This window comes from Chenopodium album, chromosome 14 (assembly GCF_948465745.1).
Source record: "Chenopodium album chromosome 14, dcCheAlbu1.1, whole genome shotgun sequence".
NCBI classification, from domain to species: Eukaryota; Viridiplantae; Streptophyta; class Magnoliopsida; order Caryophyllales; family Amaranthaceae; genus Chenopodium; species Chenopodium album.
Genome location: NC_137847.1, coordinates 16,804,108 through 16,819,010, shown reverse-complemented (window position 1 = coordinate 16,819,010; position 14,903 = coordinate 16,804,108). Strand labels below are relative to the sequence as shown.

Here is a 14,903-nt window from a genome sequence, read left to right as displayed (position 1 = left end):
GTTCCTACATGCGTCAGCAGCTTTCTGTTCTTGAATTTTCCAGTTTTTCGCAGTGTTATTTCGATTTTAGTTGTGAAAGATGTTTCCCTAATTTCCTACGTGTAGAAATCCTATATTTTTGACGCATTACGGATGGTCTTTTCAATGCGGACCTTTTTTTATGCTTATGTTAATAATGTCAATCAAAATTACGCGCATGAAATACTTAGAACTTTTCGAGACTCATCCACTCATTCTAAATTATTGCCAAAATAAATTTCAGGAATTAAAATAGAAATCCTCCCCATTAGAGTCGCCAAAAACTGTAGGGAATATTTCAAGCATCCCACACTTGAGCCCCACTGTGATCATATACTTAAGTATGGTGGCGTCCAAAGGGAAGAAAGCTAGAGTAAAAGAGTCGCCAACAAGTTTTAGGAACTTGTAAACTGTTCACAGGGTGAAGGTTACACCCCTTCACGATCCATGAGATCGCTAACTCGATAGTGGTCTGGAACCATGACTGGATATTCGGGGATGAAGGTACAAATCCAACCTAAAAGAGATTGAACCTGTCCTAAAAATAGGCCTCTACTTTATTCTTCTCATATTCATGTGCGTTTTCTGACTAACATACAATCAATATATTAACCCTAAACCTGTTTAATCTATGTTGGTTAAATTTAATGCACAAACAAAACTATTATTGGCGATCACTTGAATTATAATCATATTAACCTAAACAAGATTATTAATTATCTTATTAAGCGTGATTACAAGTAAAAATTCCCTTTAATCATGCATAAAAGGCGTGATCAAGCAATAACAATAATATATCAAGCAACATAATAAATTAATAATGATCATAATAACCATGTTAACAATAAAGCATAATAATAGCAAGATCCTAGGCGTGATACTAACAAGATTAATAACAAATCCTAACATGTCAGTAAACAATAAAGATCAAATCTTTATCCCTAACATGATACTAACACGATATTAGAAGGAATAGGAACCATCATAGAAACATACATGATATTAGCAATCTTAATTATTAGCCTAAACATGATTCTAGGAAGCAATAAAACATCCTAACATGATACTAGGAATCAAAATATTCAAAGCATAATTTCTATATCAAAATAATAACAATTAAATTACTTACTTGGATGCCTCATATCTTTTTCTAATAACAAAATACACGCGTTAGTAACTTCAAGGAAAATATTAAACAAATAATTAAATCATATAATTTAAATAGAGATTTAGGACAAACCCTCAGAAATTATCAACCTTTCACGTCTAGGGCGAAGGCAACTTCGAACTTGGCTAGGTGTGTCTAGAACTTGTGAATGCGGAATTTTGTATGAGGGAAGGTTTAGAAATAGAGAGAGAAAGCGTCTAGCTTTTAGAGAGAGAGAATAGAATTAGATGGTTGTGAATGATTAAAAACGGGGATCTAAGACCCTATTTATAAGAAAACAGTCCGAAAACCGATCAAAAACAAATCAAATCCCATTCGGAATAAAATACCTCCTGTCGCGAACGACAAGAGTTAGCACCAAACGACAGGCACTAGCGCTAGGCGACAGCTGTTAGCGACAGGCGATAGTTTTGTCGTCTTGCACTGAGTCAGAAATAACACGCGCTTTGCACGCGGAATCCTCTTCTTAATATGATTATGCAGCAAATTCCGCGTTTATCAAATTAAAATCGGGTTTATCATAAAACATTTATTTTATTCCAAATAAAACTCTTTAAAATAATATTTATCAATCTTAATTCCATTAGAATTTAAAAGAACCTTCTACATATTCTAGAAGTTTAAAATCAATCCTAACAACTTTAGGAATAATAATTAAAAGGCCCTCCTCTAGATCATCGAGCCGCATATAAAATTCATTTCGAGCCCAATTTAGTATTTAGGCCATAACTTCCTCATTATTCATCGGAATTGGGCTTATAATATATCGTAGGAAAGCACTTTTCGAGCCTGATCCAACTACACTATTATGGGACCCTTATCACGGACCAAAGTAAATTGGTCTGGCTATTTTCATAAATAGAGTATAAAAAGAAATATTTTCCAAAATAGAAAGAGAGATATTTTAATAAAAACAACCGCATCACTAGACTTTTCACACTTTCACTTCATTCGATAATCAAGTGACGTGAGAGGTATTCATCACTGGGTTTGGTTTTGGGGAGACACATTTGGGTGTCTACAATTATGATAACATATTACCATGATGCAAGCCCACAAATGGTCTAATGTTTCAGATTTATACTCGTCCCAACATTTAACTTGTCCGAACATACAGCTTTATTTCGAACTTGTTGACCCAAGAAGAACGAAAATAATGAAGCATTATCACCAATAGCCACACCATCATAGTCAAACTCCACATTCAGTTTTTCCCCAGGAGGTAACAGGGTAAGCTTTCTACAATATACCGTTCCTCTTTTTTTTTTTTTAGCAGCACTTGTATCAAGCATAAGCTCACTGTGTAGTGAATTGACATGACTTGAAGCATATTGTCATATATATATGTATTAAGGGATAATAAAGTCAAACCTGATGAAATGTTAAGGTCTTCATTCTCTGCTACAGTCATGAGTTCCTCGTCGTTCAATGGTTTAGTATCCAAAGATGCATCTTCAAGTTCAAGTGGTTGACCAATCTGTCGTCCTTCCTCATCATAGCCCCCCTCTGAGGTGTTATTATTCTCCCTTGTCTCTCCAGGTTCTTCATCATATTATGTTTGCATGTATATAATAAAAACAAGTCTTTACATAAGTTATGAGAAAGGATTGGCTTTGATTGTTGCTGAAACTCTCCGAGTGATGATATTAAATCTATAGCAACTGTATACAGAAGAAAACAAAATTTCATATGCATGGTTATTTACTACTATGAAGAAATATATATAAAAAGAAATGGATGCAAAGTAACAGCATTGCAGGAGGACAAAGTATCAGCTATAATTGCAAGGCTAGGAAGACAACTTATACAAACTCTAAAATACATCCCTATGCTTGGAAGAAAGAACACAAAATCGGTCGGGCACTTATTAAACCTGGATTCACACAATAAATATTCTTATGAATTGAATCTGTAATTGTTGCACCTGGAGCTACAATTACAAGGCTAGTATCAGCCCCTTGCTGCACGTGCCCCCTTCCTTGAAACTTCCTACCTACTGCACCTAACCCAGCCCCTGCAACTTTGCCTCTACCTCCTTGCACATTCCCCTACACCCTCGAACCTACAACTGCCCCCTGTCTACACATGCACCTACCCACTCTCTTAACAAGCACTTGCCCCTCGGTGTCGTCGCTAGACCAGGATAGCCGGGGCTGTCACTATTTTTCCCTATCAGGTACACAGTCAAAGACTGTCACTATTTTTCCCTGTTTTCTATCATTATTACTTCATTAAAGTACTGTAGTCTATAGCAATATGATACTCCAAAGTCTCAAGCAGAAAATAGTTGACAATGAGGTGTTCACACATTGTCAACTATTTTCTACTTGATTTTTAGAGCTTTCTTGATTTAATAGTATGACAAAATGTTAGGGTTATGATATGCTTTATGTGGAATGTTTCATTTATATCAAGTTATGTGAAAGTTTATGAGTGTCTGTTAGTTGAAATGAAATTAATAAAGGAACAAGAGCATGTTGATGATGGAGATGCATTACTGCGCATTAAGCTAGGGCATGACCTACATAATTGAAAATAATCTTTTTATTTTCTTTATCTATGACATTATACTCTTATAGAAAATTAATGAATGGCTTATGCAGTTTGTCAAGAGGAAGACATATTCAACTTGAGCTTGAGATATGAGCACCTTCAGGTTGTAGTTGTTGCAATGCATCTTCTTCACTTTCAGTCCCTTCCTTTTCTACCACATTATAGTGATGCCTTGGATGGGTCTTCAGAACAACAAGCTGATCAGGATCAAGTCCGTCACTAACATAGAAGACTTGTTGAGCTTGAGACATGAGCACAAAGGGTTCTTTGGTACGCAATGAACAAAGACTATTGACACTCACATTGCCATGTTTGTCAACTTTGACACCTCTTTCTACCCTATTGACATCCCACCAATCACAATGAAACAAAACCAGACACTTTCCATCTAGATATTGTATCTCAAGTATGTTAGTGAGAATCCCATAGTAATCTTTTTCCATATTCCTAGCAATGCCTTTCACTGTAACACCACTATTTTGGTGTACCCTTTTCATTTATGTATTCTTTATGTGGAATCTAAATCCATTTTCAAGAATCCCATTGAAGCATTGAACACCATTCGAAGGACCTAAAGCCAATGTTTTCAAATCTTTCACCACCTAGTCATTGCCATCATTAGGCAAATCGATGACCCAACAATTAATAGAATTTTAGCTAAATTAAACTTAGACTAGTACTATACTTATAATTAAAAAATAACTATAGTTGATTTTTAAAATACCCGGTCATGAAACCAATCAACTAAATTTTTGTTTGATGTGGACTCTTCATATTCCCTGAAATTCAAAAGAATAGTTGTTGTAAAATAATCATGTGAAAGTATACTTGATGCTTTTTATAAATAAAAAAGAAAAATATCATACTCTAAATAAGTTTGTGCTTCATCACAATTCTTAAGTACATATTCTCGAACTTAGTTTAACTCTTCTTCACTAAGAGACCTACATTTAGCCTTCACTAAAGGAACACCTGACGATGCGAAAATTGATAGACCCTTGTAGTCATCATTTTCCGCATCATCATTCCTCTCATGTATTAAATTTTGTCTCGATTTCATTCAAGTACTTTGAACAAAAGTACATGCACTCCTCAATGATGTAACCTTCCGCAATGGAACCTTCTGGCCTACTTTTATTGCAAACATAGCATTTAAATCTATGTAAGAGCCTACAAAAATAACAATTTTTTATAAAGAAAAAAAAGTTAACTTAGTTAATAAAAATTATTAAATCAAATTTGAAATGCATAAGGAGTACCTTTCTATCGGATACATCTAACGATATTGTACTGGTCCACCAATTTTATCTTCCGTAGCTAGTTGAAGACACAAGTGGACCATGATGGTGAAAAAAGATGGAAGAAATATTTTCTCCATTTCACACAAGGTGACTACAATTTCACGTTCAAGATTTTCCAAGTCTTTCACTTTCAATGTCTTAGAACACAAGTCCTTGGAAAATGTACTCAACTTCACTATCACATCGTACACTTCGGGTATGGACACCCCACGAATTGCAAGTGGCAATAGTTGCTCCATAAGCACATGACAATCATGGGTCTTTAGACCATATATTTTACGCTTATCGAGGTTTATGCATTTAGAAATGTTAGAAGAATATCCATCGGGAACCTTTAAATTCTCTAAAAACTTACACATTTTTTCCTTTTGTGCCTTAGACAAGGTGTATAGTGCCGGAGGAATTACCACTTTCCATCTCTTAATATAGGAGCAAAATGTTTCATAACCTTCAAATGCTTTAAATCATGTCTAGCCTTTAGATTGTCTTTTGACTTCCCATCAATATCTAGCAATGTACTAAGAATATTGTCAAGCACATTTTTTTCAATATGCATGACATCAAGATTGTGACGGAGTAAGAGGTTACTCCAATACGACAATTCAAAAAAAATGTTTTTCTTCTTCCAATTATCATCCCTCTTTGGCAATTTCATTGTTTTACCAAATTTCATGCCTTAAAGGTCCTTAAGTTGTTCTAAAATCTCATTGGAAGATAATTTTCTAGGAGGACCTCTTTTTTCTACTTTCCCGTTAAAGGATTTATCATCTCTCCATTTATGATCGGTAGGTAGAAATTGACGATTTTCCATGTAATACCCCGTATTTTTATGTACTTTTTATAAAGTATTTAAGTATTAATAAAATGTATTGTTAAGGGCTCAAGTATTTTAATTAAATATTTTAAAGGGTTAAAGTATTTTAAGTATAAGGTTTTATAAAAGTAAAATATATTTTGGACCAAACGTTTATTAATTATTGGGCAATGTAAATTATTCCTACATACTCTTATTGGAATAACCCATTCCAAAACCCATAACTTAAGCCCTATCCCATAACTTAAGCCCGCATTTTTATAAGCCCAAATTTAACCCTACACTCCCTAATCTATAAATACACCATGAATCCCCAAAAATTTCCCACACAAAAAGGTTAGTCTTATTTTCTTTCTCATTTATTTTATTAATTTGTGGTTTTGATTTTATTGTTTGAAATTAATTTAATTAGTATCAAATTGTATTTTGATGATTAAACTTTATAATTTCAGATTTTATAAATGTCATAATTTTTAGATTTTGTAAATTTTATAACCTAGGGTTTTTAATTATTGAAAATCATGATTTTAGGGTTTTTATGAACAATTGATTTAGTGCTTTTATAGTAATGATGTTTTGAAATTTTGGTGATTATAACTAATGATTAGATTAACTTAATTCCAGATTATTTTGAACATGTAAATTCGTGTTTTAATTTTTAGATTTCCGTTCGTTAATATTAATCCCGTTTTAATCCCGATCAGGTTCTGAACTCATCCGATTTTGATAAAAAAGTAGTGTTTTCCATGTGGAAACAACGTTTTAAGAAAGACTCACTACCTGACTCACTACCTTTGGTAGTGAGCACCACACTCTCGTGGCCAAATTCAGCCTCTAAATATGATTTTCGGGCAGTTTTTTATTTTTAACGAAGTTTTTTTATGCTTCTAAACCTATAAAATAATTATGGTGAGTATTTTGTGATTTAAAAAACTTTGAAATTTATATTATAACTTTAAAAATAATTTTCAAATTTCATACCTTTTATTTTGAAGCCTCTAATTGCATTGAATTGATATATTTTTGGGTTTTTAACACACTAACTTGCTATATAATGACTATTTCAAGTAATTATGCTTATGGGGTTATTTTATATACTTAAAACAAATTTCCAGATTTATTTACCCAATTTAAAGTTGCTGTAATTTGATATAAAACACTATATTTTCATAAATCTAACATATAAACTTGAAGTTGGGATGTTATATTACTAACATTGATTTTGGGGACAATTTAAAGGCTTTATTTTGATGATTTAAGAGGTTTTAAAGTAGTTTAGTATTGCTGTAATTTTAATTGCTTTGGTATTGATTTATTTCTAATTGTTTGGTTTAGGAGAGGACTTTGTAGAAGGCGACTTCTAGTTTTAAAGTGGCCAATCGAATTGTTTACTCAAGGTACGTACAAGTTACGAAACCTTGCTTGTAGGTGCATGTTTAAGGACGGATCGAGAACATAGTATCATGTATAGGATTGACTGGGTTAAATTGTCTGGTTATACATTGTGAATTTCAAATGATGTGCACTAGTTTATAATACAAGTATTATGTATGCTTTAATTATGCAAGGTGCGCTTAAAGGCAAAGGTATGTGATTGGTGTAAAGATCAAATTATTACTCATTCATGATTATGTAAACAGGATGAGTAAAGGAGATATTCAAGTCTTGTAAGATGAGGTTAAGTTTTTGGGGTGCCTTATGCGCTCAAGGTGTTTATACACCGAGGTAGTAATGGAATAATTAATAAATGTTGTTTATCACTAATAAATCAAGAATCTAAATTGAGAATTTGTCATGTTTGATTGAATTGTTTGGGATGTTTGTATTGAAATGTATATGAGTCATCACCAAGTCTAAACCTGTAAATCACGTAAAGTGTAAGATGGATGAGCAATAAAACTCTAGAATGGTGCACATCTGGAGTAATGACAATCAGGGGTTGGGGTACATGGGGTATTAGCCGTGTACTTTTATCGAGGACGTCTGATCTACTAGTCTCCTCTTTCAAATATTATTTTTCTAAAACTAGGAGTTAGGTGAGATCTCATACTAACTACGGTCACGGAGTCGCGCCTGTGGTCGTTGGATGTTTATTGATGTTTCCGAAAGGAGGCATGGGGTTTTTCTTTATTGATGTTCCAAATGGGACATGGGTTGGACAACCTTGTCTATTGCTAAATCCAATGAACTAATTAAATGAGTCAGTCAGTATCCATTAGTGAGGTCTTAATAAATTTAATAGCCGAGTCATGAATTGAGTCTATATTTAATGATGCTTGTGCTTGATTATTAGTAGCATGTTAGGTATTTTCTTAATTTGATTTCGCAGCTTGTATGTACTCAGCTTTGCTGACTGCGTGCTTTTGTGTGTGTCTTTCTTTTGTCATGGCCTTTGCCTTTCAATGACCCTGTGACGATCCAATTTTTACACTTGTAATATTGGGGAGCAGAATAACCACAGGTTCTTACACCTGCAGCATTCATCAGGGTTGTGGGATCTTGAGTAGAGAGTTGGTTGTTTGCATTTTATTTCTTTGGCAAGTTTGAATTTATTTTAATTAGATTTTATTTGACACTAATTCCTTTGGGTTTGAATTTATTTGAACACTGAATTTAATCACTTACTACTTTTATTGGGTTTTAAATAAGGGCCTTAATGGTTCCAACTTGTAATACTTATTTTGATTTAATTCCTTTGTTTTGAGGTTTATTTAAAACTGTTTTGGTTTTCCGCTGCTAATTTCTGAGATAGCCTTAACGTTTGAACACGTGGCGGTAGCACGCCAGTAATTCTCTTGAAATTGTTCAGGTTATATACGGTTTCTCACAGGTTTTTAAGAGAGAATTATTGGGGTGTTACAAAGTGGTATCTGGGAGCTTAGGTTAGATTTAATTACCACTAAAGCCAATTAGCTTAGTATCTTAGGCGCCTAACTAACAGTTGAGGATTTAAGTTCAAAGGCTAAAGTGATTTTTCGAAACTTAGTATGTTTGAAACGTTTTATCTAAAATGATTTTGAAGCTTATTTTGTCTACTTAGTGAGCTTTGGGTAGACTTAAGAAGGGAATGCATGCATATTTCATACATATCTTTTCATTTAATTGTCACATGAAGTGTTATTTTTCTTATTTATTTAACATGTTGTAATTAATGTCCTAATTGATGTGTTTTATGATGTGCTTGTGTTATGCTCTTGTATGTTCGTTGCGTTGGGTTGACATAGAAAAGAAATGAGTGACTCAGTAAGCACGTCTGAAAGCACGAATAATGGTACTAGGAACAACCCCGTTGTTGTGTCTGAGGATGAGAATGATGCTCGAAGTGAAGATACTCTAGAGAGGTTTGAAAGGACTATCACGCCAGCTAATCCTGATGAGGAAGATTACCAATATATACATGAGTTTAAGACTGCAAAGAACAAAAAGCATAAGATTAAAACCTACCATAGAATGTTCCATGACTATACTCTTATTGAATTTTCAGATGAAAATAACCTTGAATGGCTACAACCACCACCTGAAGATCTAAATGCTGGAAGGAGAGCTACTAGGAATCCTAATCCGCTTTACAAGGCAATAATTATTGAAGACTCAGATGATGAGAAGGATCCCGATTTTGATGTTAATAATTATGATGAGAAGAAAGATAAAAACAACAATGTGATACCTTGAGTTTTATTTTTGTTAGGGTAGAGTTAGCATGAATAAGGCAATTTGCCATTTATCACGGTTATTAGAACTTCATTATAGTATGATTTAGATGATTAATTAAAATAAGTAGCCAGTACTACAGAGTCATTATTTGGGATTGATACCTTTATTCAAGTTATAATAAGAAGTTGATATTTTATTTTAAGAGCCTTATTCTACTTTTCTTTGTGAGTAAGATCAAGTCTAATTTTTGTGATCATATAATTTTGGGAAAAAAATTTCTTTGTTTATGATTAAAATTTAGTATGAGTGGCGCGGGATGGGGGAAATATTTTCTTAATTTCATTTAATCCTGCGTATGAACATCAAATGATTATAATGTATGGTTTTGCTTGGAACAAGGGGGTGCAATCTCAAAGTACCCTTTTGAACCAATTTATATGACGAATGCAATATTGTGATTCCATGAATATGTGCGAATAGTATTTGGATTTCATTTAAAATAGAGTGCACCTTTATTCTATTTTAGGCGTAGCACTAGAATGGCTGGGAACGCTGCCTTAGCTGATGCTATTCGTTTGCTGGCTGAAAATCTTAACCAAAATCGGGGAGACCAAGTCGACCCACAATCAGAGATGTTTAAGAAGTTGGCCCAGATTAGGCCACCAATTTTTAAGGGAGGTGCTGACCCTACTTTCCTAGAAAACTGGATTAGGGAATTTGATAAGCTGTTTGTGGCACTGAACTGTCCAGAGGGTATGAAAGTGGACCAGGCAGCTATGTATCTTAAGGACGAAGCTAATATATGGTGGAGAGATAACTCGGAACTAGTGAGAGCCAGACCTAACTTTGGGTGGGAAGTGTTCAAAACCGCTCTGAGAGATAAATTTTACCCTCCTTTCCTAAAGAAACAGAAGGCTTAGGAGTTCATAAACCTGAATATGGGACAGATGACAATTTCTGAGTATTACAATAAATTTATGACCCTTGCCAGGTTTGCTCCTGAGGTAGTACCCACAGAAGAACTGAAGGCTCAGAGGTTTGAGCAGGGGTTAACTGACCAATTACAGAAAGACTTAGCTGGAAAGGTATATGAGAGAGCTGCTCACATGTACCACCTGAATTCAAAGAGTGTGGGCGAGAGTACTAAGGCCGGAGAAAAAAGGAAAGACTTTGGGAGACCCGAACACCAAAGTAGCTTTAAGAGGCCTAGAAATGGAAACTCATTTGATAGAGGTAACCAAAATGTTAGCACCTCTTCTAATGCTAACAATGGAGAGAGAACCTACCATTGTAAGAGGTGTAGGAGAAACCACCCTGGGAGAGACTGTGATGGGAATTTGGTGACTTGCCGGTTCTGTAATAAGAGGGGGCACAGGGAATATGAGTGTTACACCAAAAAGAAACAACAGGAAAATGGTGGGAATGGTGGGAACACCCAACAGAGGCCTAACAACTTTAACAATCAGGGGAACAAGGGAAATGGTCAGAATGGGAAGTTTGGAAATGGTAGCAACAACAACGACAGATCTGGCAATGGAAGCAACAACTCGGGCAACAACAACAATGGTTACCAGGCAAGAAACAACACTCTCGGGCGCTTGTCTGTGATGAGCAAGGGAGAAGCTGAGAGGTCCTCGGATGTAGTTACTGGTACTTTTTCTATTCATTCTGTCTCTGTCAACACTTTGTTTGACTCTGGAGCAGCTTACTCTTTCATTTCTTCTTATGTTGTGCACAAGTTAAACTTAACTGAATCGAGTTATGTTGATGTGTCAGTTAGTTTGCCTACGGGTAAACTTGTCCATTGTAATAGAATATTCAAAGGCTTGCCTTTGAAAATAGGAGAAGCTATATTTCCATCGAAACTTATTGAGTTTAATCTAGGGGATTTGGATGTAATTCTGGGGATGGATTGGCTGAGTTCATACAAGGCCAAGATAGACTGTGAGATGCAGAGGGTGCAATTGAGAGATCCTTTGGGTAAGACGGTGTCCTATAGACATTTAGGGAAGCCTAAGGGTTTTGGGATTATTTCTGCTTTGAAGGTCAAGAAGCTAGTGAATAAGGGATGTCCATTGTACTTTTGTTGTGTCCAAGATTTGAGTATGAGTGAGAGTAGGCGGATGGAGGATGTACCCATTGTGAATGAGTTTTTAGATGTCTTTCCAGAAGAGATTTCAGGAATGCCACCTAAGAGGGAAGTTGAGTTTACCATTGACTTAGTCCCAGGAGCTGCACCTATCTCAAAAGCACCTTATAGAATGGCACCAGCCGAGATGAGTGAGCTAAAGACTCAATTACAGGAGTTGGTAGACAAGGGTTTCATTAGGCCTAGTGCATCACCTTGGGGAGCACCTGTGTCATTTGTGAAAAAGAAGGATGTAAGTTTAAGGCTATGTATTGATTACAAAGAGTTGAATTATGTGACTGTGAAGAATAAGTACCCTTTACCTAGGATAGATGACTTGTTTGACCAGCTAAAGGGAGCAAGTGTGTTTTCGAAGATTGATTTGAGGTCGGGGTACCATCAGTTGAAGGTTGCAGATAAAGACATTCCAAAAACAGCCTTTAGAACTCGGTATGGGCATTACGAGTTTACTGTCATGCCTTTTGGGTTAACTAATGCACCAGCCATATTTATGGACTTGATGAACCGAGTGTTTCATGACTATTTGGATAAGTTTGTAGTTGTGTTCATTGATGACATTTTGGTGTATTCGAGGAATGAGGAAGAGCATGCTGAGCACTTGAGAACTACCCTTGAAACTCTTAGAAAGAACAAGCTGTGTGCTAAGTTTTCTAAGTGCGAATTCTGGTTAGAGAAAGTTGCATTTTTGGGGCATTACATTTCGAAAGAGGGTGTATCTGTGGATCCTACAAAAATCAAGGCGGTGAGTGAGTGGCCTACACCTAAGAATGTGACTGATGTTCGTAGTTTCTTGGGATTAGCTGGGTATTATAGAAGGTTTGTTAAGGATTTTTCGAAGATAGCTAGACCCATGACTACCCTTATGAAGAAGCAGAGCAAGTTTGAGTGGAATAAGAGTTGTGAGTCAGCTTTTCAAACCCTCAAAGAGCGATTGACCACTGCACCAGTGCTGGTATTACCTGATGGGAGTGAAGGATTCGAAGTGTATAGTGATGCCTCGAAGCATGGTTTGGGATGTGTCCTACAGCAGAATGGAAAGGTGATCGCATATGCATCAAGACAACTAAAGAAACATGAGGTTAATTACCCTACCCATGACTTGGAGCTTGCAGCTGTTGTGTTCGCTTTGAAGATTTGGAGGCACTACCTTTACGGTGTTTCTTGTAAGATCTTCACAGACCATAAGAGTCTAAAGTACATCTTCACCCAAGACCACTTGAATATGTGGCAACGTAGATGGCTAAAGTACCTCACAGACTACCATGTCCACATCCAGTATCATGAGGGAAAGGCGAATGTAGTTGCTGATGCCCTTAGCAGAAAGTCGAGTCATAATGTCAATGCTTTGATTGTGGCCAATGAGTTGTGTGAAGATATGAGGAGATTGAACCTTGAGGTTATCAATCAAGGAGAGTTAGAGGGATTACTGAGTGCTTTAACCATCCAACCTTCAATATTTGAGGAGATTAAAGAAAGGCAGCTGGAGGATGAGTCGTTTCAGAAGATTAGGGATCGTGTGACTAGTGGTGCGGAGACTGAATTCAAGATTCATGTGGATGGGAGCTTGAGATATAAGGAGAGATGGTGTATACCACAGAAGTGTGAGGATGTTAAGAGAAAAATCATGGAGGAGTTCCATAATACACCTTATTCAGTTCACCCTAGGGGAGATAAGTTGTATAAGGACTTGAAGGAGTTCTATTGGTGGCCGAATATGAAGAGAGAAGTTGTTGAGTTTGTATCAAAGTGTCTGACGTGCCAGAAGGTGAAGATAGACCACAAAAGACCCATGGGAAAGGTGCAACCATTAGAAATACCTGGTTGGAAATGGGATTCTATATCTATGGACTTTGTGACAGGTTTACCAAAGACTCGTAGTGGGAACGACACGATTTGGGTAATTGTGGACAGACTTACTAAGTCAGCAATGTTCATTCCTATCAAGGAGACCTGGAAAAAGAAGCAGCTAGCAAGTGTCTATGTGAAGAGTGTAGTTCGTTTGCATGGAGTTCCCAAGGACATAGTGTCGGACAGGGATTCGAGGTTTCTATCAAAGTTTTGGCAAAAAGTGTAAGAAAACCTTGGAACTGCATTGAAAATGAGTACTGCCTTTCATCCTGCAACGGATGGTCAAACCGAGAGAACAAACCAAACCATGAAGGATATGCTGCGAGCCTGTGCTTTGGATTTCCATGGGAATTGGGAGGATCACCTACCTTTGATCGAATTCTCTTACAATAACAGTTACCATACAAGCATCAAGATGGCACCATTTGAAGCTTTGTATGGAAGAAAGTGCAGAAGTCCAGTTTGCTGGAATGACTACAGTGAACGAGTTACTTTGGGTACAGAGTTCATTGAAGATATGGTGAGCAAGGTGAGACTAATTCAGTCACGTATAAAAGCAGCACAAGATAGACAGAAGAGTTATGCCGACTTGAAGAGGAGGGATGTAGAGTTTAGTGTTGGGGACAAGGTCTTTCTAAAGGTTTCTCCAACAAAAGGTGTGATGCGATTTGGCAAGAAAGGGAAACTTAGTGCTAAGTATGTGGGGCCATATGAAATCCTCCAATGTGTGGGAAAGGTGGCTTACAAATTGGCTTTGCCAATGGAGTTTGAGAAAATGCATGATGTGTTCCACATTTCCCAGTTAAAGAAGTATGTGCCTAGTGAAACCCATGTTTTGCAACCGGAGACAATTCAACTAGATGAGTCCCTAACTTATGAAGAAAGACCAGTTAAGATACTAGATCGATCACAAGGTGCGGAGTACTAGAACCAAAGATGTGAAGATAGTGAAAGTCCTTTGGTCGAACCAAGAGTACGAAGAGGCTACTTGGGAGGCCGAGGAAGAGATGAGGACCAAGTATCTGGAGTTATTTGACGAGGTGAGTTACGAGGGCGTAACTCTTTTCTTTTGAGGGGGGGGTAGAATGCGATATGATTTCGCGTTTTTACCTCAATTATACCATTTATTACTTGATTTTGCATGTTTTGATTATTATTATGCATTAGTATTGCGTTTACACACAATAAAAGTATGTAAACTTTGGCCAAATATGAGTTTACTGAGTACAAAGTTCAGTTTGTTGAGTATACATGTTGAGGATCAAGCAATTTACAGCAATACAAAACACAAAAAGTTTGAATGATTTTGGAAAATTATGGTTTTTGGGTTAAGTTTCGAGGGCGAAACTTCTTTAATGAGGGGTAGATTGTAATCCCCCATAATTATGTGAATACAAA

General features: G+C 36.2%; 1 protein-coding gene across 1 annotated transcript; it reads left to right on the top strand.

Moving 5' to 3' along the window:
• Window positions 1-13,920: 13,920 nt before the first annotated feature.
• LOC145577850 (uncharacterized) lies at window positions 13,921-14,433 on the top strand. The gene is made up of 2 exons (XM_081635281.1): window positions 13,921-14,201; window positions 14,328-14,433. Exons 1-2 carry the CDS (start codon window positions 13,921-13,923, stop codon window positions 14,431-14,433), a joined length of 387 nt encoding a protein of 128 aa, XP_081491407.1.
• Window positions 14,434-14,903: the final 470 nt, after the last annotated feature.